Source organism: Sciurus carolinensis, chromosome 1, assembly GCF_902686445.1.
Source record: "Sciurus carolinensis chromosome 1, mSciCar1.2, whole genome shotgun sequence".
NCBI lineage: Eukaryota > Metazoa > Chordata > Mammalia > Rodentia > Sciuridae > Sciurus > Sciurus carolinensis.
Window position 1 is genome coordinate 92,254,247 of NC_062213.1, and position 22,370 is coordinate 92,276,616.

General features: G+C 42.9%; 1 protein-coding gene and 1 pseudogene across 1 annotated transcript; one reads left to right on the plus strand and one right to left on the minus strand.

The window, feature by feature from the left end:
• Positions 1-1,577: 1,577 nt before the first annotated feature.
• On the minus strand, positions 1,578-5,198 carry LOC124987463 (antigen-presenting glycoprotein CD1d-like; annotated as a pseudogene).
• A 15,697-nt stretch (positions 5,199-20,895) lies between these two features.
• Positions 20,896-22,166, plus strand: LOC124992943 (serine/threonine-protein kinase pim-1-like). Its single transcript, XM_047564350.1, has one exon. The coding sequence runs from the start codon at positions 21,064-21,066 to the stop codon at positions 22,003-22,005; it is 942 nt and encodes a 313-aa protein (XP_047420306.1). The 5' UTR covers positions 20,896-21,063; the 3' UTR covers positions 22,006-22,166.
• Positions 22,167-22,370: the final 204 nt, after the last annotated feature.

The following is a 22,370-nucleotide window of genomic DNA, read 5'->3' on the forward strand; positions in this document are numbered from 1 at the left end:
TCAGAGCCCTGGTCTCACAAAGATGTTGAGCTGATGAATTCTGGTACTAATTTTTTTTTTCTTTTTACAGACTGCATTTTGATTCATTGTACTCAAATGGAGTACAACTTTTCATTTCTATGCTTGTACACAATGTAAATTCACACCATTTGTGTAATCGTACACGTAAATAGGATAATGATGTCTGTCTCAGTCCACTATCTTTCCTTCCCCCCCATTTCCCTCTACATATTCCATAGTTCCTCCGTTCTTCTCTTACCCCAGGCTCCCCCATTATGTATCATCATCCACTTATCAGAGAAAACATTCAGACTTTGGTTTTTTCAAATTGGCTTATTTAACTTAGCATGATATTCTCCAATTCCACCCATTTACCTGCAAATGTCATAATTTTTTTCTTCTTTATGACTGAATAATATTCCATTCTGTACATATGCCACAGTTTCTTTATCCATTCATCTATTGAATGGCATCTAGGTTGCTTCCACAATATAGCTATTGTGAATTGAACAGCTATAAACTTTGATGTAACTGTGTCACTGTAGTATGCTGATTTTAAGTCCTTTGGATATAAACCAAGGAGTGGAATAACTGGGTCAAATGATGGTGCCAATCCAAGTTTTCTGAGGAATCTCCATACTGCTTTCCAGACTGGCTGCACCAATCTGCAATATCCTACCAGCGATGTGTGAGTGTGCCCTTTTGCCGACATCCATGCCAACCTTTATTGCTTGTGTCCTTGATAACAGCCATTCTAATTGGAGTGAGATTAAATCTTAGGGTGGTTCTGATTTGCATTTCTCTAATTACTAGAGATCATGATGACTTTTTCATTTATTTGTTCATTGCCTATATATCTTCTTCTGTGAAGTGTGTGCCCAGTTCCTTAACCCATTTATTGATTGAGTTCTTTGTATTTTTGGTGTAAAGTTTTTTAAATTCTTTATAAATTCTGGAGATTAGTGCTCTATCTGGAGTGCATGTGGAAAACATTTTCTCTCACTCCATAGGCTCTCTCTTCACATTACTGATTGTTTCCTTTGCTGAGAAAATGATTTTGAGCTTGAATCCATTCAATTTATTGATTCTTCCATATGAATTTCATGATTGCTTTCTCTATTTTTAGAGGCACATCAATGGGATTTTAATTGGAATTGCATTGAATCTGTATAGTGCCTTTGGTAGTATGACCATTTTCATAATATTAATTCTGCCTATCCAAGAGCATGAAAGATCTTTCCATCTTCTAAAGTTTTCTTAGTTTCTTTCTACTGCTGGGATTATCAAGGAGACATGACAGACTTTGGGGAACTGAAATGTTTCTGTGAGTTCTGGGAAGAAGGAAAAGTTAGTTACATGGGTGTATATAATTCATTGAACTAGGAGCACCTTCATGTATGCAAATTATACTTCGTTTATTTTATTCAAGAAAAGGTTGAGAAACACTGATAAGATTTCATGGGGGAATTTTGAAGAAGGGAAAGAGACATGATCTGGGTCACCGGAGGGGTGATTCCTGAGCAGCGTTTATTTATCACACAGAATATTTTGTAAAAAGACAAGTTAACTTCTTAAATCACATGTCACATAAAATTCCAGATTTCCAGTTTTCTTGAGAAACACAGGTTATAGTCAAGCCAGAGTTTGACTTTATATGTGACAGCAGGCCACTGCAGCTTTGCACAGGACATGGATTTTCCAGCTCAGGACACAGCCTACCACCCAATGACCAACACATGCACTTCCACCAGGCCCGTACCTGCTCACTGCCAGCAGGAAAGCATAGGAGTTTGCACTCCTCTTTGTACAGAATCACTTGGGCTTAAAAACTTGTAATGCAAGAGAAAAGACTCAAACTCTTTTAGGTAAGTGTTCACAGGATTGATGATTACTTTTTGACATCTCCAGGTTAACTCTCCATTCATCCTCCTTTGCTAAGCAGGCAAGAACTGCAGTCTTGGGAACTTGACTCTTGGGCTCTAGACAGGCAGATGGCCAGAAGACTCACAGGATGTCTTCATAGAGGCTGTGAGGGAATAAAGAGGGAGACACAGTTAGGAAAAAGAGAAGAGGGAATGGAGCAGGGAATGAGGGAAGAGCAGATGGAAGAGGAGACTTACCGGTGTCTCCTCATCCACAAGGTTAAGCCTAGAATGAGCATAAAGAGAAACGCCAGGCATGTCAGTAGGATGGTCAGGCCCACAGAGGTGTGGCTCCCATCTGCATGGGGAACACAGGATGTGTGTCAGCACAGGACCCCTCCCTGAATCAAGTTCCCTGGGCTAGCATTTTTGAGAGACCAGCTGCCTCTTTCCTCCCCCCATTTAAAGCATCAACTTCTATTCCTCAGAAGTTTAGGCTCCCCATTATGTCTCAGGTCTGGGAATCCCTAATCCAGTTCATTTCAGTATGTAATAATGTATAGCATACAGGTTGTTTTCTTCTGGATAAGAGGTGCCCCCCAAATAATTCACATGTGAGACAATGCAAGAAGGTTCAGAGGACAAATGATTGGGTTGTAAACGTCTTAATCCAATCAGTGAATTAATCCCAGATGGGATTAATTGAAGTGGTAGGGTGTGGCTGGAAGAGACTGGAATTAGGGTGTGGCTTTGGGGTATATATGAGACTCTGGGCAGTTAACCTACCTTAGTCTCATTTCCTCATTTGTAAAATAAGAATGACAGTAAATGCTTCAAAGGAGAGTGGTAATGCTCAGGTAAAACACTGGATGCATAGTGGCCAGCTCCCACCCAGGAAACACCCAATTAACAACAGCTGTTCTTGTTTACCTGCTTTTCTAAAGTCCCTGAGCCCCATTCTGCTGGGAAATGAATCTTCCCAGGATTCTGTTTTCTTTTCTTTTTTTTTTTTTTTTTTGTAGTACTGGTCCCTAGAGTCTGGAACAAACCACTGAGCTGCATCCCTAGCCTGTTTCATTTTATCTTTGAGACAAGGTCTCCCTAAATGGGCTGGGCTGGCCACCGACATGCAATTCTCCTGGATTAACCTCCCCAGGATTATAGGTGTGTGCTCTCATGCCCAGCATCCAGGGATTCTTTCTTTGCCACTTTCAGCTTTCAGATCTCTAAGATTTTTTCAGTCTCACTTCCTCTTCTATTTAATACACTTGATCTCTCTCCTGTCTTAGTTTCCAGTCTCTATTTTCCTCCTTTCTGTATCTGGAATCTCATCCTTCTATCCCTCCTATGTGCTGTGGCAACCCCATCCTTCCCAGTCCCTCCCTCTATTCTTGAGCACCACCTCCCCACCTTCCCCAGCTGGGCCCCAGCATTTCTCACCCCAGTAGAGGACAAGATCCTGCCCTCCTAGACTGCTGTGCTTCACTCTGCAGGCCAGGCCAGCCGCCTCTCCAGCTGCCACATCCAGGGTTGCTCTGAGATACCACGTCTCATCAGCGTTGGGCAGGATGTCACCTCTCTGAGTGCCCTGCTGCTCCTGCTCATCCCGCATCCACATCACCCGCACTGGCTGTGGGTAGAATCCAGACACATGGCACACCAGCAGCAGACGGCCAGGTCCAGGACTGGGGCCCCTGGACAGCCAGGCCTCGGGCTTCACTGCATCCAACAAAGGATAAGGAAACCTTCAGGTGAGAACCCTGCATCAGGGGATCCAGGCCCCCTGCCAGGTTCATGCTCCCCACATGCCACTTCTGGAGATGAAGTCTCCAGGGAGATTTGATCCCTTCATGTCACCCATCTCTGATCCTCCTTCCTGTCCCCTGATCCCAGTACCCCATAAATGCCTCACCTCCCTACTCTAACACCCTGAGCTCAGCTGGAGCACATGGCATGTTTCAGACATTGTCTGAAGCAATTCTGACCCACAGGGTTGATTTAATTCAACTCATGGAACCCAACAGGTACTCGGTGACAGTGGGTGATATCACACCTTATACACCCCTCCTTTGCCTTGTTCTTTCTGTGATGTTAAAGGAAAGCAAACCCCTGGACGACAAAACCTAGACGAAGCCTGTGTGTAGACTGGGGGTGAGGACAGCAGGCTGACCTTGCTTCTCCAGTTCTGATTTCCCTGTCTTTAGGATGCCACTGGCATATTTTGGACAGATGACATTGAGGAGCCACTGCACTGTTTTCCTTGTTCCTTGGTCCTAGTTGAATATACCAAATGTTGGGCCAGTGGGCCAGGCTCCCAAGCAGTTTCCTGGAAACTCAGGATACGTTCTCGTTGGTACACTACATGAGAAAAGTTTTCTGAGAGGTTCCCAGAGTGCACCTCACAGCCTGCAGACAACTGGAGCTCAATGGGATTTGTGGAGAGAAATGCGTGGAAATCAAAGAAGGGTTTAAAACACTGGGACAAAGAAGAAGAAACTGGTACGAGAGTTATATTGAGGACACACAGTGAAGGGAAATAAAAGTGGGTAGTCTTGGGTAGGTAGGAACGTGTTATTTTCAGAAGAAACTGGAGCTTCTCCAGGCAGAAGTGGAAATCTGAAGAGGTGCGAAGAGAATCTGGTCTGGTGGGAGCACAGTCTTCTAGTCTTTCTGCTTCCATTCTCTAACCTCGAGTGTCTGCCTAGGGTCCCATCCCACAACTCACACTTTAAGGGCAGCATTTGGGCGAACTTCCAGGTTTGTCTGGTGAAAGTGCTTCGATAACCCAGATATACGTGCTGCATTTGGTCCTATTGCTGGTAGCTGAATGTGCTGTAAGCCCAGGGTGTCACAAAACGAAGTGTCGGAGGCATTGATGGAACTGCGTCTGCAGCTCCGCCAACCATGCCAAGCCCTCCGCGCGAGGGGAGGTGTCACTGGGAAAGGGTGAGATCTGAAGCCAGTGGAAGGTGAAATTCTTTTTTTCGGGACTGGGAGATAAAGAAAATTGTACTCATACAGCAAATGACCTACAAAGCATACAACACAATGAGAAGGGGAGGGGGGAATAGAATCAGTAGAGAAGCCTGGGACGCAAAAGTGGTAAGTGCCAGCCCTGAGTCACATCACGTCTCCAGAACCAGAGAGCAGGTTATCTGCTGGATCCTGAGACTGGTCCTCACTCCTTTGCCCCAGTCGTGTGTCGCCCTCATCCCAGAGCAACTTCTTCTCTCCGTTTTCTAGGACGAGTATCCGGAGACCCTGGTTCCACTTACCCTCATAATTTTCTGAAACCTGGGGAAGCACCCACGACAGCAGGAATAACACGCATCCCATGTCGCTGGGCGTGGGAACTTCGCTGGCTCAGCCCAACACAGGGCATGGACCTTGGCGTTCCTCTCCACGCCCCGCCCCGTGCAGGCTCACGCTAGCTTCGCTCTTGGCGGGGTGCTAGTAAAGTCCCCAAGCACAGCACAGGCAGCAAACCCACGCCTGGAGGCCCGCGCTTTGCTCTTCTGCGGGACGGTCCCTCTCGCCCTTGGCTATTCCAGCTGCAGAGAGCCGGGATCTGGGATGGGAGGAGTCCCGAGGCTGCTGCTCACTTCACTAGGTTTTGCATTCAACTTGCCTTAGCATCTGTTTCAGTCCCGAAACCGTTTCAAACAGAGCACAGGATGCTTTACAACTGTTATCGAAGTGTTTCTAAAAGTACGTAAAGGTGCATATACGGTGCACCTAGGATGCTTTTAAAAATGCAAAGAAAAAAGGAGAAGAAAAGACTTTGGCTTAGCGTTGGAAAGAACTATGAGTGATTTTAATTTGCTTTACTCTTTTAAATCTTCCAAAATTTTTACAAGTACAAGGATTATATTTATAGTAAAATAAAATATTGAAAGTAATTTTCTCAGTGGCACATTGAGAGAGTTTGACTAAATTGACATTCTTTAGCGCATTCATATCCCAAGATTCCTCCATTTCAGTGTTTCTCAGCTTCTTCTTCCTCCTACGATGGTCCTTGGTATCCTCTGAGTCAGCGTCTTCTGTCTTCCCTGACTCTGCTTAGGTTTTTTGGTTTATTTGCAGGGGAAGGGAATAAAGTACATTTCATTTTCTTGCACTTCACTTTAATGTTGCATTTTGTGGAAATTGAAGATGTGTGGCAACCCTGTATGGAGGAAATCTATTGGCACCATTTTTCCAACAGCTCAGATGATCCTAAGCAGTTTTTAGCAACAAAGTATTTTAATTGATGGATACACATTCATTTTTTAAGATATAATGCCATTGCACACTTAATGGACTACAGTAATATTCCTGACTATATGCGTGTTCCCTTACATTCCCCTCCACCACTCACCCTCCTGCCTGTCCTCTCTACCTGCTGGCTCCCAGTCACTCCCTCTCCTAATATGAGCCTCCGATCCAAAGAAAAGACATAAGATTCAAGTGTGCATCTGTGAACCAGGACAGCCAACGCCATTCCTCACGCTGAAAATAAGAAATTGTGACAAAAACAGTGGCTCAGAGGCCTGGGTCACCTGGACAAAGATCCCTTCTTTACTCAGTCAGCCTGAGCAGCTCCTGGCAACCCTCTCCCCATTCCTTTGATCCACTCCACTGCCAGCTCGGCTCTACTCCACTGTCTCTTAAATGACCCTCTTTCTCTACATTTCCAGCTCATCACCACCCTAACCTTTGGCCTGGTCCCTGGAAGTAGCTCTCCTAGATAGGACAGCAAAATCAATGGCCTGGCCTACAAGATCACACACAGCACTGCCCTGCTCAACCTTTGAACAGGTTCTTGCACCCCAGTGTCTCCTACTCTGTGCCTTAGCCTCTCTGATATGCTTTCAGTTTCTCTAATATGCACAACTTTCTCTGCTTGGGGAACTCTGGCCCCTCTCCTCCCCTCACCCACTTCCTGGGCCTTCATTTCCACTCTGACCTCAGGCCCTAAGGTCATTTTCTCAGGGGAGCCTTCCCCACCTCCCAGACTGTGTGATCAAAGGCAGGAGAACTGGGCCAGCCTCACCTGCACTCCTTGCACACCAACTCACTTTGCAGACCTCTCCTCCCAGCACATGCAGAGCTTGTCTTTATGGATATATCCACGGGTCTGTCTCTTTCTGTGTGCTCTTGTCAATCAGCTGGAGGGACACCAAGTGTAAGCATCACATCTCCTGGTCCAGTTCCTCCCATTCTGACAACATGAATGCTTCCCTTCCCCCCACACCCCATTGTATCCCTAGAGAACAAGCTTCTTCTGCCCCTCACTCTGAGCTGGGGTCCTGGAGATGGCCCTAACCCAACCTGCCTTACTGTAATGAAAGCTGCCCCAAAACAGTTAAATAGCTTGAAAGAAGGCAGAAAACTTATTTATGTAACAAAGGACTAAGTGAATGTTCCTTTCACTTGTATTTTGTGTTTTCAAAAAGCTTTCACATACACTATTGAGTCCCCACAACAACTGTGATAGGAATTACTATCTTGAATTTGTAAATGAGACAACCAAATCAAAGAAAGAATACACAACCCTACCAAGCAATACACTTTTTTTTTCTTATTTTATTTGTTCTTTTTAGATATACATGACAGTAGTATTCTGACATTATATATACATGGAGTGTAACTCGTTCTAACTAGATCCCATGCTTGTTGTTGTACATGATGTGGTGTCACACTGTGGTGTATTCCTATATGAACACAGGGAAGTTATGTCCAGTTCACTCCACTGTCTTTACTATTCCTACTCCTCCCTTCCCTTTGTTCCCCTTTGCCTAATCCACTGAACTTCTATATCAAGCAATACACTTTTAATGATTCATGAATGGAACTGAAATTTTGATCTTCTAGCACACTGGTCCAGCACACTCCTTTTCTCACAGCTGCATTCTGAGGTTGTATCTCCTACTCTGAGGATGTAGTCCAGTGATATAACTAGCATCATTTCTTTTGACATCGGGTGTGTATAATCCTAGGCCATCAGAAGAATGTAAGAATTTCTTGAATGGGAGGGAGGTTACACTGGAATCAAAGAATTATAAATTATTGAACTAAAAATAGCTACAAATGTAATTTGCTATGGAATCATTAAGGTATAAGAAGCACAAGAATTATGAAAGCAGTGTAAATATTTTTTTCTTCCTCTTACCAGTGAGAGGAATAATGGGTACCACCTGCTAACTACTGATTAGCCATCTGGCTTCAAAATGTTCTGTCTTTCTGAATTGTACTCTGGTTGGTGTTGATTGCCATTTGCTCATTTTCTTAGTTCTCTTTTTCCTCCTAGCATTACTGATTAGTTGACCAGTTTGATTTAAATATCTGAGATAAAACTCTCCCATTGATCCAATTTCATTTTCACTGGTTCATCTGTGTGAATCATACCCAGATATCGCTATTGAAATTAACTGGCTCAATTGTTCTTCTTGTTTTCTGATCCTTTGCCTCTTGTCTCATGCAATACTATATCCCCACTGCCTACAACACTGACGAGAACATAGCCAGTTCTAGACTATTATTGATAGTAATAATTTATTAAACAAATAAACATTTATTAAACAAATTCTCAAGCATACTTCCTAAGTCTGCAACTAGACTATTACCACCATTGCCTTCTTAATACTAGTAAAGATTCTACAAGGTACCTTCTTGGTGTTGTTCACAACTGTCTCTAGCACTTAGAGTCATCTCTGGGACAGTTTAGGCACTCAAATAGTTTTGAAAACAAAAAGTTAGGTAGTATTAATCCACAATTTATTGCTGAAAAATTAAGTATGGATATTTTTAATAACTTTTCACCAACTGGTAAATATTGATCCTAGGATTATAACTCAAGTGTCTTCATTCTGAAATACCATCGTTTTTTAACAATACCAAATTTTTTTCCTCATATTGCTCCCAGGGATCATGCTGCTAAGGGTGCTTAGCTGGAGAAGGTAGGATAAAATAAAGGAAGCCAGGAGCTTCAGCCCTGAGGACACTTGGGAAACTTCCTATACTGGGAAAATCAAACCTAAAACATAGACAGTGATGAGAGTAAGTGAGTTTGTGAGAGGCAGACAGAGAAAAAACAGACAGACTGATGGATAGGGATTGCAAGGGAGAATGGGAGGGGAAATAAAAATTAAACTGTACATATCTATATATATACAGAAACCCTTCAGAGTTTCATGGCAATATCCAAAGCAGAACAAGTATTGATAAAGAAAACAGAAAGCTAGCAGGCTGTGAACATGGTCACACTCTCAATACATTTTACAGTTAAAGAAGTGTGTACTGTAAGATAAGGTCATATAGCAGAGTCAGAGAATCTAAAAATAGGATCTAAAGATTCCCACACCACTTCTGTAGATTCACAGTGGATAGATACCCACTATGCTCACTAAATTGAAATAGTAGGATAAAGTTAAGGGAAAGCCAGGACCACTAGCCCTGAAAACGCTTAGGAAACCTCCTCTCCTAGAAAAGTCAAACCTAGAACATACACAGAGAGCACCCATAATCCAGTCTCCAATCTATATATGACCTGACAATTCCATTTCTAAGTACATATATAAATGCATGCCTACATGTACCAAAACATATGTACAAAAATGTTAAGAGTGGCATTGTTTATAATGACCCCAACTGAAAACATTTTCACTTATCAATCTGGTAGTATTTGTATTTCTTCAAATGGAACTTCTATAGCTTTCTTTAGTTTTGAAACATACTCATTTGCTTGATTCTATACTTTTTCTTCTTTATGCAATTGCTGCCCTTGGAATGTCAATGGCCCTGAACCAATTCTTTTTTAAATTTCTCAGCTTTTGGTTCACAATCTATGCAGACAACAAAATACTACATCACCAAACCAGTGCATATCATAGACCTATGGTCTTTCTTTCTCCAGGATTTTTTTTTTCATTTTACCCAGGGTCCTATCAAGTTTTCTCATCACTCCTCAGGGCCAGTGGGCAAGGGACTTTACACCTATTAGAAGATCTAGCTTCACAGAGGGGTCTTCTTTTTCAGGGTGCCACCTCCTACTATCCAAGGTCAAGTCTCCTGTCCTGCATGGACATTATAAAGCAGCATCTAGCACAAAGGTAAAACCAGAATCAAATTACTCATAAGCTGCCCTTCTATTGTCTCACTCTTACAATTCTGAGTTTTTTGTTTTCCTTTGTTATATGCAGGCTCCTTCGAGCCTGTGTCACTTCAAACTTTAGATTACATTTAGGTCAACATTTATGTCTTTGAAGCATGCATTGAGATGGGTAGGCAATTTCTAATATCTCACTATGCCTATGCCAGAAATAGCCTACTTTAATGTTTGATTTTTCATTATTCTGAGCACCTTAATTAAAAAGAATATTTATAATTATCTCCTGTCCATAAGAGATCATTCAGAATGGGGAAAAGTCTTAAGTCACAAAAATAAGGAAAGATTTAAGGAACCATGGATGTCTAACTAGTGTGTCAAGATCTATCATAAAGTAAAAGAAACCCCTTAGCTTCTCAGGTGCTTCAGCTAGTGGCATTAGGTCCAGCTGTGAAAGTTACCTTGTAATTTGAAGACAAATTTCAGCTCAACATAGTGAGAAAATTGTCTCCTTGTTAGAGTTTTCCAATAAAGAATGGTCTGATTTTTTTATGAATTCTGCCAATAGGGAGGTCCATATTGGACCTGAATGACCATCTGCCAAATGTGCTGTTGAAGAGTCATACGTGTAGAGAGCAGTGACAAAGGATGGAGAGCAGTGACTGAGATTGTGGGTCTCCGATGACCTCGTGGCTGTGGCATGCCTGGTGCCTGGGAATGTTTCTGTGCAAGGGCACAGGATACTTAGCTGCTGTGGTAATGCCCTGCATTAGGAGGCTCTGTGCAAGAGTCCTATCAGCTCTGACCTTGATCTCAGGCATACAGCTCCTAGGAAGGAACTCATATACTAGACAACAACATTTCACCAGCTCCACTTCTCCAGTTCCTGCCCTCTTTACAGTAACTTTTAGCAATGGACTTTCTTGAGAGCTACACAAAGCTCTTAACATTGTACTTTGCAACTGTGGATTTCAACTATGGAAAAGCTACATAGATATTCTAGTTTCTGTAACTTTCCTGAATACAAAGAATAATGCTTGTATAGTCTTTAACCTAATAATGAGACATATATAAATAAAGATTGCTGGTGTAACTCTTTAGATCTCCATCAGAGAGCAGAGCTCCACCTGATCCCAGCTTAATCTTCAAAATCTGTGTCTGTAAATCTTTATTTTCCAATCCCCCTTCTCTGGGACCAAGAGTTTGGCCAAGTTGGTAGCAGTACACATGGAATGGGTTATTCCGATTCAGAGAGTGCTTTGATTAAGTAAAAAATTCTAACTCCATGTGTTCAACTTTCATGGTCTGTGACTCAGGGGATCTAGAAATCTTAGCTTATAGCTTAGTCATATCAGGGGTAGGTGGGAAGCATTAACCACCAACAAAATGGTATATAGTTCATAGAAGAGCCAAAAGATGAGGCTGGACACATTGGCACATGCCTGTAATCCCAGTGACTCAGGAGACTGAGGTAGGAGGATGATGAGTTCAAAGCCAGCCTCCACAAAAGTAAGGTGCTAAGTAACTCAATGAGATCTTGTCACTAAAAAAAAAATTTTTTTAAAGGGCTAGGGATGTGGCTCCATGGTCAAGTGCCCCTGTGTTCAAACCCCTGTAGCCCCCCCCCAAAAAAATAGCCAAAAGATGAAGGGAAATACATCAGTAAATGCCTTTAAAGAGTAAACACTGTGTAAGAGACACCAACTACAAATGCCAGAGCTTTTTATAAACCATATGTTGCTTTATTGCTCAGATCTTTCATTTCTCTTGTTTCCTTCTCTCTCCTCACAAGCTCCTCCTTCTTCTCTTTTTCCTCTTCCTCTCCTTCTCCCTCTCACCATTCTCCTGTTAGCTGCACTATATCTATATCCACATCTAGCCAGGTCATCCTATCCTCCTTCCCTCTCCCACATTCTTCTCCCCTCTTCTTTCTACTTCATTTTCTCTTCCCTCTCGACCCTGGTCCAGTTCCTGACTAGGGTACTCACATATATCCCAAATGGAAATGTACCTGTACTATTGAAGGAGCTAAAAGCTCTACCAAGTGGCAAAGAAATGGATTTTCTACTGTGGTTTCTCTTAACAGAGCCCTGGCTTTGACCTCTTTGAATAGTTCCTGTTTCATTCACAGTCTACAACCACAGTGTAGGTTTCAGAGAAGATGAGATGTCAACCAAGGTTCATATCAATGACTGAAACTTGAATTTATGGAAGTAAACTTAGCCCTTTATACAACGTTTTAATTGCTAATATTTCATGAGAAGTTTCTGGGTTGCAACACTACACTAAGCATCTGACATATATTTTTCTCTTTTGATTCTCACAATCTGATAAAGTTAGGTACCATTATTAACCACAGTTTTCAGATGAGAAAACTAAAACTTAAAAATGTACAGTAATTTCCCCAAGGTTATACAGTTAATGAGGGTAGCAGCAATGTGATTTTAGCTCAGGACCAGGTTCTTAACTATAGTCCCCAACTAGGGAAGGGGAGTAGGTGAATGGGGTCATATGTCCATGTCCCATCTAGTGGTGTGCTTGGAGCAAGAATGGTTTGGAATGTTCAAGTGAGACCAGACATCTAGGCAAACAATAATGCCAGAGTTTTCTTTTTCATTATGACACTAAAAGATATCAGGCAAAAAGATCTTACTAGTTTTCCCTGTATCACTTTTAAAGGTGGAGACACTGGAACATATGAGTTTTTAAAAAAGAGTTGAAAACAAGCTTTCTCACTTTATGGGGAAGTTATTTATCTCCCCCATGTTTATGAAATGAGAATCTCATTTAGGCTTATGTATAAGATTAGAAATTGTGCATAAACCACCCAGCATGTAGTACTTGGTATCTTTTAGTTGACTCTTAATTCCTTGTCTCTTAGTAACACACTCCAAATTCCCCAACTTATCCATTCCCATCCCCAGGATAATTCCAAGTTGTACACTCCCTCTCATGCCATTTAACCCAGGACCCCCTCTTATAACTACCCCCTCACCACCCAATCTGAGCTGAGTTTCATTTTTCCATTAAACCATGTGAATGTCTATCACAGTTCTACTACATTGTCACTATCTACCAGGCTGTCTCTCCAACTAGTCTTAAGTTCCTAGAGCATGGGGATCTCCCCATCTACCTCAGTATCCCCAATGCCAAGCACAGAGCCAGAAACATTGCAAGTCCTCAGCTGATTTTTTTTATTAAAGTCCTACTTTTTAAAATATGCCCATGTGAATGTAGCTGAGCATACTTTGTTTTCAATGGCATGTGACAGAAGCTGTTCTGACAAGTCAATTGCTATTGTCATCTAAAATCCTAATCACATAACCACATGGTTCTCACCCAGCCAAAAAGTCCTCAGAAAGCAAGTATTTGCATCCAATGCACTTTTCCTCTAAAGCAGAGTTTTTCAAACTATTATAATGAAAGACCCATTAAAAAGCTATAAAATCAGCCAGGAGCAGTGTCACACACCTGTAATCTGAGCTATTCAGGAGGCTGAGGCAGGAGGATTGCCAAGTTCAAGGCCAGCCTGAGTATTTAATAAGACCCTATCTGAAAATGAAAAAAAAAAGAAGGCTGGGGATGTAGCTAGACAGTCTATGGTTCTACTCTCAGTATGAGGCACAGATGTGTTGGACAGGATTCCTTTTATAGACAAACAAGTCCTTTCCTTCTGAACTTGACTCTTGACTTTCAATTCTTGACTCAACTCTAAATCCTTTTGGTTGCCCTCTCTCTCCTCATAAGAGATTACTCTCCATAAAGGCAGGGATCATGCTGAGTTTTCTTCACTTCTATATCTCACAGCCCTCAGAACAGTATCTAGCGTTACTGAATGAAAGAACAGTTGAATGCAATCACCACTTGGTGTTGAAGAACAGGTACACCTCACTGACTAAAAAGGATTCTCACAGAAAGTTTATTGAAAACTGACTCAATGAATATAAAATATTGGTTTCATATTGCATCACTCTGCTTTTTCAGTATGTCCTGGTTTGCCTTTCAATTTTATCTTTAGTTGCAAAGTTTCATTTTCCCTTTGGGTTATATTGCCTAGTGGCTTCTCTGCCAAGTTGTTAATGATCTGGTATCAAACATATCAAACATTTATCGGTAGAGAAAAAAGTCTTAAAAGAACTTAAGTGATGAATTATCACTATAATGATAGTGAAGAATTATCACCTAATACAATTTTTGGTCAAAGTCTGATTTTTAAACCTTTATGAGGTCAGGTTAAAGCTATGAGAAGCTGAAATGATGGAAAAAAACAGTACTCTCATCTATAAGTGCAAAACAACTAAATGGATAAAATATGTATACAAATTAACCTTTTTACACTTTTTGCAAGGCTGTATACGAATATAAAAATCCATATCTGCACTGTGTACACAAATTATAAAAGTGGAGACAAAAATATTTTAAAATTTCCAGTTATAGGAAGCTGCAGTGGCTTCAAAAGGAACATATCCTCTAAGAAACCATAACAACGTAAAAGATCCAAAAAGTGGTGCCTAGAATCAGATCTGAGGGGAAAGGAAGGCCCATGGATCACAAAGTAAAAAGAGAGAAGAGATTTTGAGGCAACTTGGAAATAATTGTGGGATTTGAGTCATGATCAATGAGAGGACATTAAAGGCCTGTTCCCATGTGTCTGGCTGTTTTTGCTGTATTGTGGGAAGCTGAGGAAAAACAGAGCTTGAGAGAACAGACAGGACCGCCCAGGAAGTCCTTGCTTCAACACTAAATCCAACTCAGACCAGCTGTGTCAACTTAGACCAGACTCAAGTTCTCTGAATTCCATTTTTTTTTCATCTGGAAAGTAGAGACAATTAATTCCCCCTCACAGTTATGATGTTTGGATTGATTTTGATGTTGCATGTATTAGGTACATTATCACATAGTGGACAAAGGTACCCAATAGGTCCACAGTTGAGCTCTTGAGTCCTCCTTCACCCTCGGACCTACCTATACCAGTTTTCTCATCTTAACCTGTTAAGTCCCATCATCCCAGATGTGAGACAACTATAAAAACTTAAATGTGAGTAATGAATATACCACTTATGGTAACTTTTTAAATAAATATGTTTTTAGAGGTCTATTCTTTTGAGAAAAGTAAAAGGTGAATTATTAGAGCATTTGCACATATTTCCCATAAACCTGAATATATACATATGTTCACATATATATTTCCCTACAGAAATATACATAAAAGATACAAACGCTCTAAATTATGATTTCCAATCTATTTTAATGCAGGTATATGAATTTCATTGAAATATCCATGGAACTGAAAACTTGGGACATAATGGACCAGTCACTGGCATCTCCATTCCTACAGTTGTTCAGGCAAAAAACTTTAGAACCATTTTTTACTTTTCCCCTCCAATCCACACCCCAGTCCATCAACTCTACCTTTAAAATCTATTCAACATCCTAAATGGCTCATCACCTCTACCACAATTACCCATTATCACCAGTTTGTTTGTTTGTTCCTTATACTATGGCAGTCACCTCCTTTTGATCTCTCTGACTCACCTTTGTTGTCCTTAATCTTGACACAAAGAGAGACTTTTAAAATATGTCAGCTCAAACTGATCATCTGCTCAGAGACTTTCAGTAGCTCAAACCCCACTCAGAGTAAACTCCAGAGCCTTTACTGCAGGCTTTGGGATGTTGGACCCCGCCATGCCCCCCTGACTCTCTCCTACACTTTTCCTCTTCACTAACTTGGTAACTGTCACAGAGGCCCTCTTTACTATTCCTCAAAACTACCAGTTGATCTGTCAGCTCAGGACCTTTGCAGTTCTTCTCAACCTAGAATACTTAACCCACAGATATCAGCATGGCTCACTACCTCATCTCCTTCAGAACCTACTGTAACTGCATCTTCTCTATGAGCCTATCCTGACTTTTACCAAGCACCTCCTCCTCTGTCCCCCTCTGTGCCCTGAGAGTGCTTTTCCCCCTGTTCATAATCACCTGCTCTCATTAAGTATTTCATGCTTAGTTGCACACTGTTTATCACTCTACACCAGAACGTAAGTATTGTGAGGTCGGGGACTTTGTCAGTCACCCAGCATCTAAAATATCACAAAGTGCGTCTTGGGGCATCAATAAAATATATGTCATATAAGTTTATTGAACAAAATACAAGACTTTTCTCCTCCATCAGGTGTAAATAATAGTTAAATATTGAAAATAAAGTGTTAGCTAGGAATGGTGGAACACGACTGTAATCCCAGCAATTTGGGAGGCTGAAGGCAGGAGATTCCAAGTTAGAGGATAGTTTCAGCAACTTAGTGAGACCCTGTCTCAGAATTAAAAATTAAAGGCATTGTGGGAAGGAGGAGGCAGCGACTCCGGAGAACAGGAGGTACAGCAACAGAGGCAGCGAATCCTCCAGGCAGGACACAGCACTGTGGAACAGGGACCCCAGACCACATACCCCTCCTGCCCCTGGTGGCTTCCAGCATGCCTTCCCCTCCAGTGCCACCCTCTAAGTGTATAACCTTATGAAATGTTACAATGAAGCCCACCATTGACCTTTAACTAGTGGAGTTTTTTGGTTTTTTGTTGTTCTTATAGTTGTAGCATGCCTTTATTTGTTTCATTTTCATGTGGTGCTAAGGTTTGAATGCAGTGCCTCACATGTTAGGGAAGTGTTCTACCACTGAGCTACAGCCCCAGCCCCAACTAGTGGAGTGTTTAAAAAAAAAAAAAAAATCCGTAGTGAACTGTTAAGGGAATTACCAGAGAAAGAAGTTTGTGAGCTCACCAGATTTTATTGCAGATTTTGTCTTTATCAAATGAACTTAAAGGAACAACTTACAGTTGAAGTTCGAGTGGGAGAGCCTACCATTGTTCAAACTCTGGTTGTAGCTGTTTACCTTCCTTTGTTGAGCCAACATCTTCTTAAGCTTTTAGCAGGTAAATGTTGAGAACTTCTGCTTCATAATCCACACAGAATCAGAGACCGTGGACATGGGTGGCTGACTTGTCTGCTTTCATCCAGTCTTTTGCCTCATCTTGATTTCTAAGCAAAATCTGAAAAACCTACAAAATGAATGTTTTGCTATTTATCTGGAAGTAATACAGAAAATATTGTTGTTATTTTTGGTGAAGAAAATCAATTTTGTATAGTTATTTCAGTCTAAATAAAATGTGAATTTTGCTTTAAAAATTAAATTAATTAAAAACTATAAAGGACAACCAGGCACCATGGTGAACGCCTATCATCCCAACGACTCAGAAGACTGAGGCAGGAGGATCACGAGTTAAAAGCTGCAGCAATTTATCAAGGCCTTAAGTAATTTAGCAAGACTGTCTGGAAATAAAATACAAAAAGAGCTGGGGTTAAGCACCTCTGGGTTCATCCCCATATCAAACAAATAAAAATCATAAAGGACTGGGGATGTAGCTCAGAGCTAAAGCACACCAGGATTCAATTTCCAGTAATCAAAAGAGAAGGAAAGAAAGGTCTTTCACTTTCAGTAACTAAAGTAAAATACATGTTTTAAAATACATGGTTTTACTTTAAGTAAAATACATGGCTTAAATGTGTATGACAAACTGTTAGTATATTTGTTTGCAATGGTATGTTATGCCAGTCATGGTTAATGTTTGGAAACAACATATTGAATAACAGTAGGGGTGAGAGTTGGGTTGGGGACCTGGTTGATGCACACAAAATGCCAGGTTTGAATTATGCAAATGACTTTTCCATAAATTCCCACAGGGGCAAATTTTTAAATTTTTAGTTTATATAGGTAAACAAATCCATCTCCTCCTACTTAATTTGGCAATTAACTTTTTGCTTTGGGACCAAAATTTACAAAACTAGCTCTGTAATTGAGAAAATTTTATTAACTGTATTGATCTGTTTCCCCAATTGTAAAATGTAAATGTTACTATTTCATACAGGTTTTTCTATTTTTAAAAGATGATGTAAAGTGCTTAGCATGATGTCTAGCACAAACTAAGCATCAATAAATAATAACTGCTTTATTACTGTATGCTGTGGCATAGAAGAAGATAGTTGTTGTCCCCAGTTTCTGGCAGAGAGTTCCTAAAATCCTTCAAACTTCCTTAGTGATGAGGATAACAGGAGAGTCTTTTGTTCTAATAAGGTGACTTTTCTTTTTTTTTTCTTTTTACTTTTTTTTTTTTTTTTTTTTTTTAATGGGATCTTGCAATGTTGCCTGGGTTAGTCTCAAACTCCAGGACTCAAATGATTCACCTGCTTCAGTCTCCCAAGCGCTGAGATTACAGGGATGTGCCACAATGCCTGGCTATGAGGAGACTTGTGATGGGCTCCTAGACAGCTTTAGCCTGGGGGATTGTTCACCAGAAAGACCAAGCCTTGATTAGAAGCTTGAAGAAGGACCAGAGATTGAGTTAATGGTTACCAGTAATGGTTATCACCAATGGTCAATCACCAATTGTTATTAAAAACTGAATAAGTCACGCCAACATGAAAAAAAAAATCCATAAATGACAGGGATCCCGGGGCTTCAATATTCTCAATATTCTCAAACCCCAACTACACGAGGAGGGAGGCTCCTCTGCTCAGGGCTCTTCTAGACCTTGCCCTGTGCACCTCAATATCTGTTCATTCGTATGCTTTATAATTATTTGTGTGTGATAGTACAGCGTACTCTGAGTTCTGTGCCTGGCTCTGGCAAATTGTCAAACACAAAAGGAGGAGGCCGTGCCACAGACACCCTGAGGTCTTTTCCCCAGGCGCCACTGCCATCACCCAGAGGTTTTCTCTTGGGACACAGCTGCCCCCATAATACTGCAGCTGTTGACGCTGTTGCAGTCACTGTCACCGCCATAGACAGGAGTTCTGCTGCCCTCGACATTGCCTCAGACAGCCGGCTGCTGCCGCGCTACTGCTGCTGCTGCTGACACCAATGCTGCCAAAGCCGCTGCCACTCCCTGGAGGTCACCAGGAGGTCTCCTTTCTGAGTGCAGCTGCAGCTGCAGCCACAGCTGATGTCAATGCCACTGCTGCCGCAGTCCCCCCCACCTGCTGCCAATACCACCAACGTCTGCAGCTGCTGCTGATCCCCTGCCTGCTTCCACCGACTCCTGCTACTACCACTGCTGCCCAGAGGTCTTCTGCCAGGGAGACTACAAGTTCAGCTGCACATGTCCACATCAATTTTGAGACACTGGCCAGAGCCTGGGGTTTCTTTGGGATGCCTGTGGGTTTGCTGACACTGCCATCTTAGGGCACAGCTGCCCCCGTCTGGGGACATGGGCCAGGACCTGGAGGTTCAGTGATGGGATGGCCTACAGGTTTGGCTGAAACTGAGGTCTTCCTCTGCAGCGTGGGTTGCCACCATCTTGTTACTGCCTCTCAGGATTGCTCATCCCTGGTGGTCTCTCTCCAAATTCCAGTACCACTGAGATCTTGGGATTGCAATGTGGTCAAACCCAGGACATCTGAGGCCCAGAGTGGCAAGATAGTGACTGGGTCAGCCAGGGCCTATCTGGGCCAGGCAGTCTTGTAGGAAGTCAGAGACAAGGCTGAGAAGCTTTTGGATGCAGGCAGAGACAGTTTTTCAATTTTCGAACGAGATTTATTTTATTTTTATTTTTTTCTTCTTTGGCATCTCACTCCACCATATTTGGGGCAGGGTGTTTTTTGTGCATTAGTTTGTGGAAGACAGTGATATATGCATGGTGTTTTGCAGTTCTACTGTATATTCTGTATATTCTTGTATTTTTAACTTTTTTCTTCTCCTTATACATATTCTTCTTCTCACTTTTCTGTCTTCCTGGATTCCCTTTCTAACTTTTCTCCACCTAACAATCTCTGTTGGTTCCTCTCCCACTCTTTCTGTGGCTTTTTGCTTCTGATTTTTCTTTCTCCCTCATGAACACCATGTCCTGCACTGTTTCTGTTCTTTCTTTGTCCACTATTTGAGATTGTAAATTAATCTGGTAAAATTTCTGTTTTTATTGTGGATGGTGATTGAACTCATCATTGCTGTTTATAGAGAGGGCAGTACACACCTTGCTGGGAGTTATTAGATTTGAAGCTGTATATTGTTTGCACTGGGTGTTGTTGGTATTGGTTTCCCTCTTAAAGGCAGGATACTGGAAATCTTCAGTGACAATATATGTCTACAGGGTAGACTCTGCATTGCCTCAGATTCACATAACTACATGGGAAAACACACAAGCAACATGAAAAAAACAAGGAAACAAAAATGCCACAAACAAAGCAAGATGTCCCACTATGAGAAGCCGCTGACAACACAATAGAAGAAATGTCCACAGAGGAGTTTAGAATGTATATAGTTAATTTTATCTGTGAACTGAAGGATGGTATAAAGAATGAAACCAAAGAGAAAATATAGGAAGTGAAAGATCACTTCAATAAAGAGTTAGAGGTTGTAAAAAAAAAAAGCAGAAATCTTCAAAATGAAGGAATCAACAAATTACATTATAAATTCAATGGCAGCATCACCAACAGACTAGACCATTTGAGAGACAGAACCTCAGACAATGAAGACAAAATATTTAATATTGAAAATAAAGTTGACCATGCAGAGAAGATGGTAAGAATCCATGACTAGATCTTCCAAGAATTATGGGATAACATGAAAAGACCAAATTTAAGAGTTATCATGATAGAAGAAGGGGCAGAGGTATGAACCAAAGGAATGCATAAACTTTTCAATGACATAAAATCAGAAAATTTCCCAAACTTAAAGATTGAAATGGAAAATCGGTTTGCTGCAGCGGCCGCGGTGGCGGAGGAGGCCGGAGTGGAGTCGGTGGCAGTGGCGGCGGGATCAGCAACAGCCCCAGCAGCAACAGCAGCTGCCACGAGCCCTCTGTCCCGCGGCGGTTCCGCAGAAACCCTAGGAGCCTCTCACCCCGCGGTCCTCAACGCTACTTGACCCTGCCGGCTCGCCCTCCCTCCGCCAGCCTCGGCAGCGCCCCCAGTTGTCCTCCGACTCGCCCTCGGCCTTCCGCGCCAGCCGCAGCCACTGCCGCAACGCCACCCGCAGCCACCGCTCCAGCCACCCGCACCAGCCCAACCCCAGCTTCTGCTGCAGGTTCTCCAGACACGGTCCCTGCGCCGACACCCTGGAGGTTGGGATGCTCCTGTCCAAAATCAACTCCCTCGCCCACCTGCGCGCCGCGCCCTGCAACGACCTGCACACCACCAAGCTGGCGCCGGGCAAAGAGAAGGAGCCCCTGGAGTCGCAGTACCAGGTGGGCCCGCTACTGGGAAGCGGCGGCTTCGGCTCAGTCTACTCAGGCATCCGTGTCGCCGACAACTTGCCGGTGGCCATCAAACACGTGGAGAAGGACCGGATTTCCGACTGGGGAGAGCTGCCCAATGGCACCCGAGTGCCCATGGAAGTGGTCCTGCTGAAGAAGGTGAGCTCGGGCTTCTCCGGCGTCATTAGGCTCCTGGACTGGTTCGAGAGGCCCGACAGTTTCGTCTTGATCCTGGAGAGCCCCGAGCCGGTGCAAGACCTCTTCGACTTTATCACGGAAAGGGGGGCCCTACAAGAGGAGCTGGCCCGCAGCTTCTTCTGGCAGGTGCTGGAGGCCGTGCGGCACTGCCACAGCTGCGGGGTGCTTCACCGCGACATCAAGGACGAGAACATCCTCATCGACCTCAATCGTGGCGAGCTCAAGCTCATCGACTTCGGGTCGGGGGCGCTGCTCAAGGACACCGTATATACGGATTTCGATGGGACCCGAGTGTATAGTCCTCCAGAGTGGATCCGCTACCATCGCTACCATGGCAGGTCCGCGGCTGTCTGGTCCCTGGGGATCCTGCTGTATGATATGGTGTGTGGAGATATTCCTTTTGAGCACGATGAGGAGATCATCAGGGGCCAAGTTTTCTTCAGACAGAGGGTCTCTTCAGAGTGTCAGCATCTCATTAGATGGTGCTTGGCCCTGAGACCATCAGATCGGCCATCCTTTGAAGAAATCCAGAATCATCCTTGGATGCAAGATGTCCTCCTGCCCCAAGAGACTGCTGAGATCCATCTCCACAGCCTGTCACCAGGGCCGAGCAAATAGCAGCCTTTCTGGCAGGTCCTCACCTCCTTGTCAGATGCTCAAGGGAGGGGAAGCTTCTGTCTCCAGCTTCCCAATTACCAGTGACACTTATCGCCAAGCAGGACAGTGCTTGATACAGGAACAACATTTACAACTCATTCCAGACCCTAGGCCCCTGGAGGCTGCCTTCCCTGTAGAGGGGAAGAGACTCCACTCCAGGTGTCCTCAGCCTCAACTCCCATAGACACTCTCTCCTTCTCATGGGTGTCCAGCATTGCTGGACTCTGAAATCCCGGGGTGGGGGGTGGGGGTGGGAGAACCCTGCCATGAAACTGTTCCCTTCATCACGAGTTCTGCTGAATGCCGCGATGGGTCGGGTAGGGGAA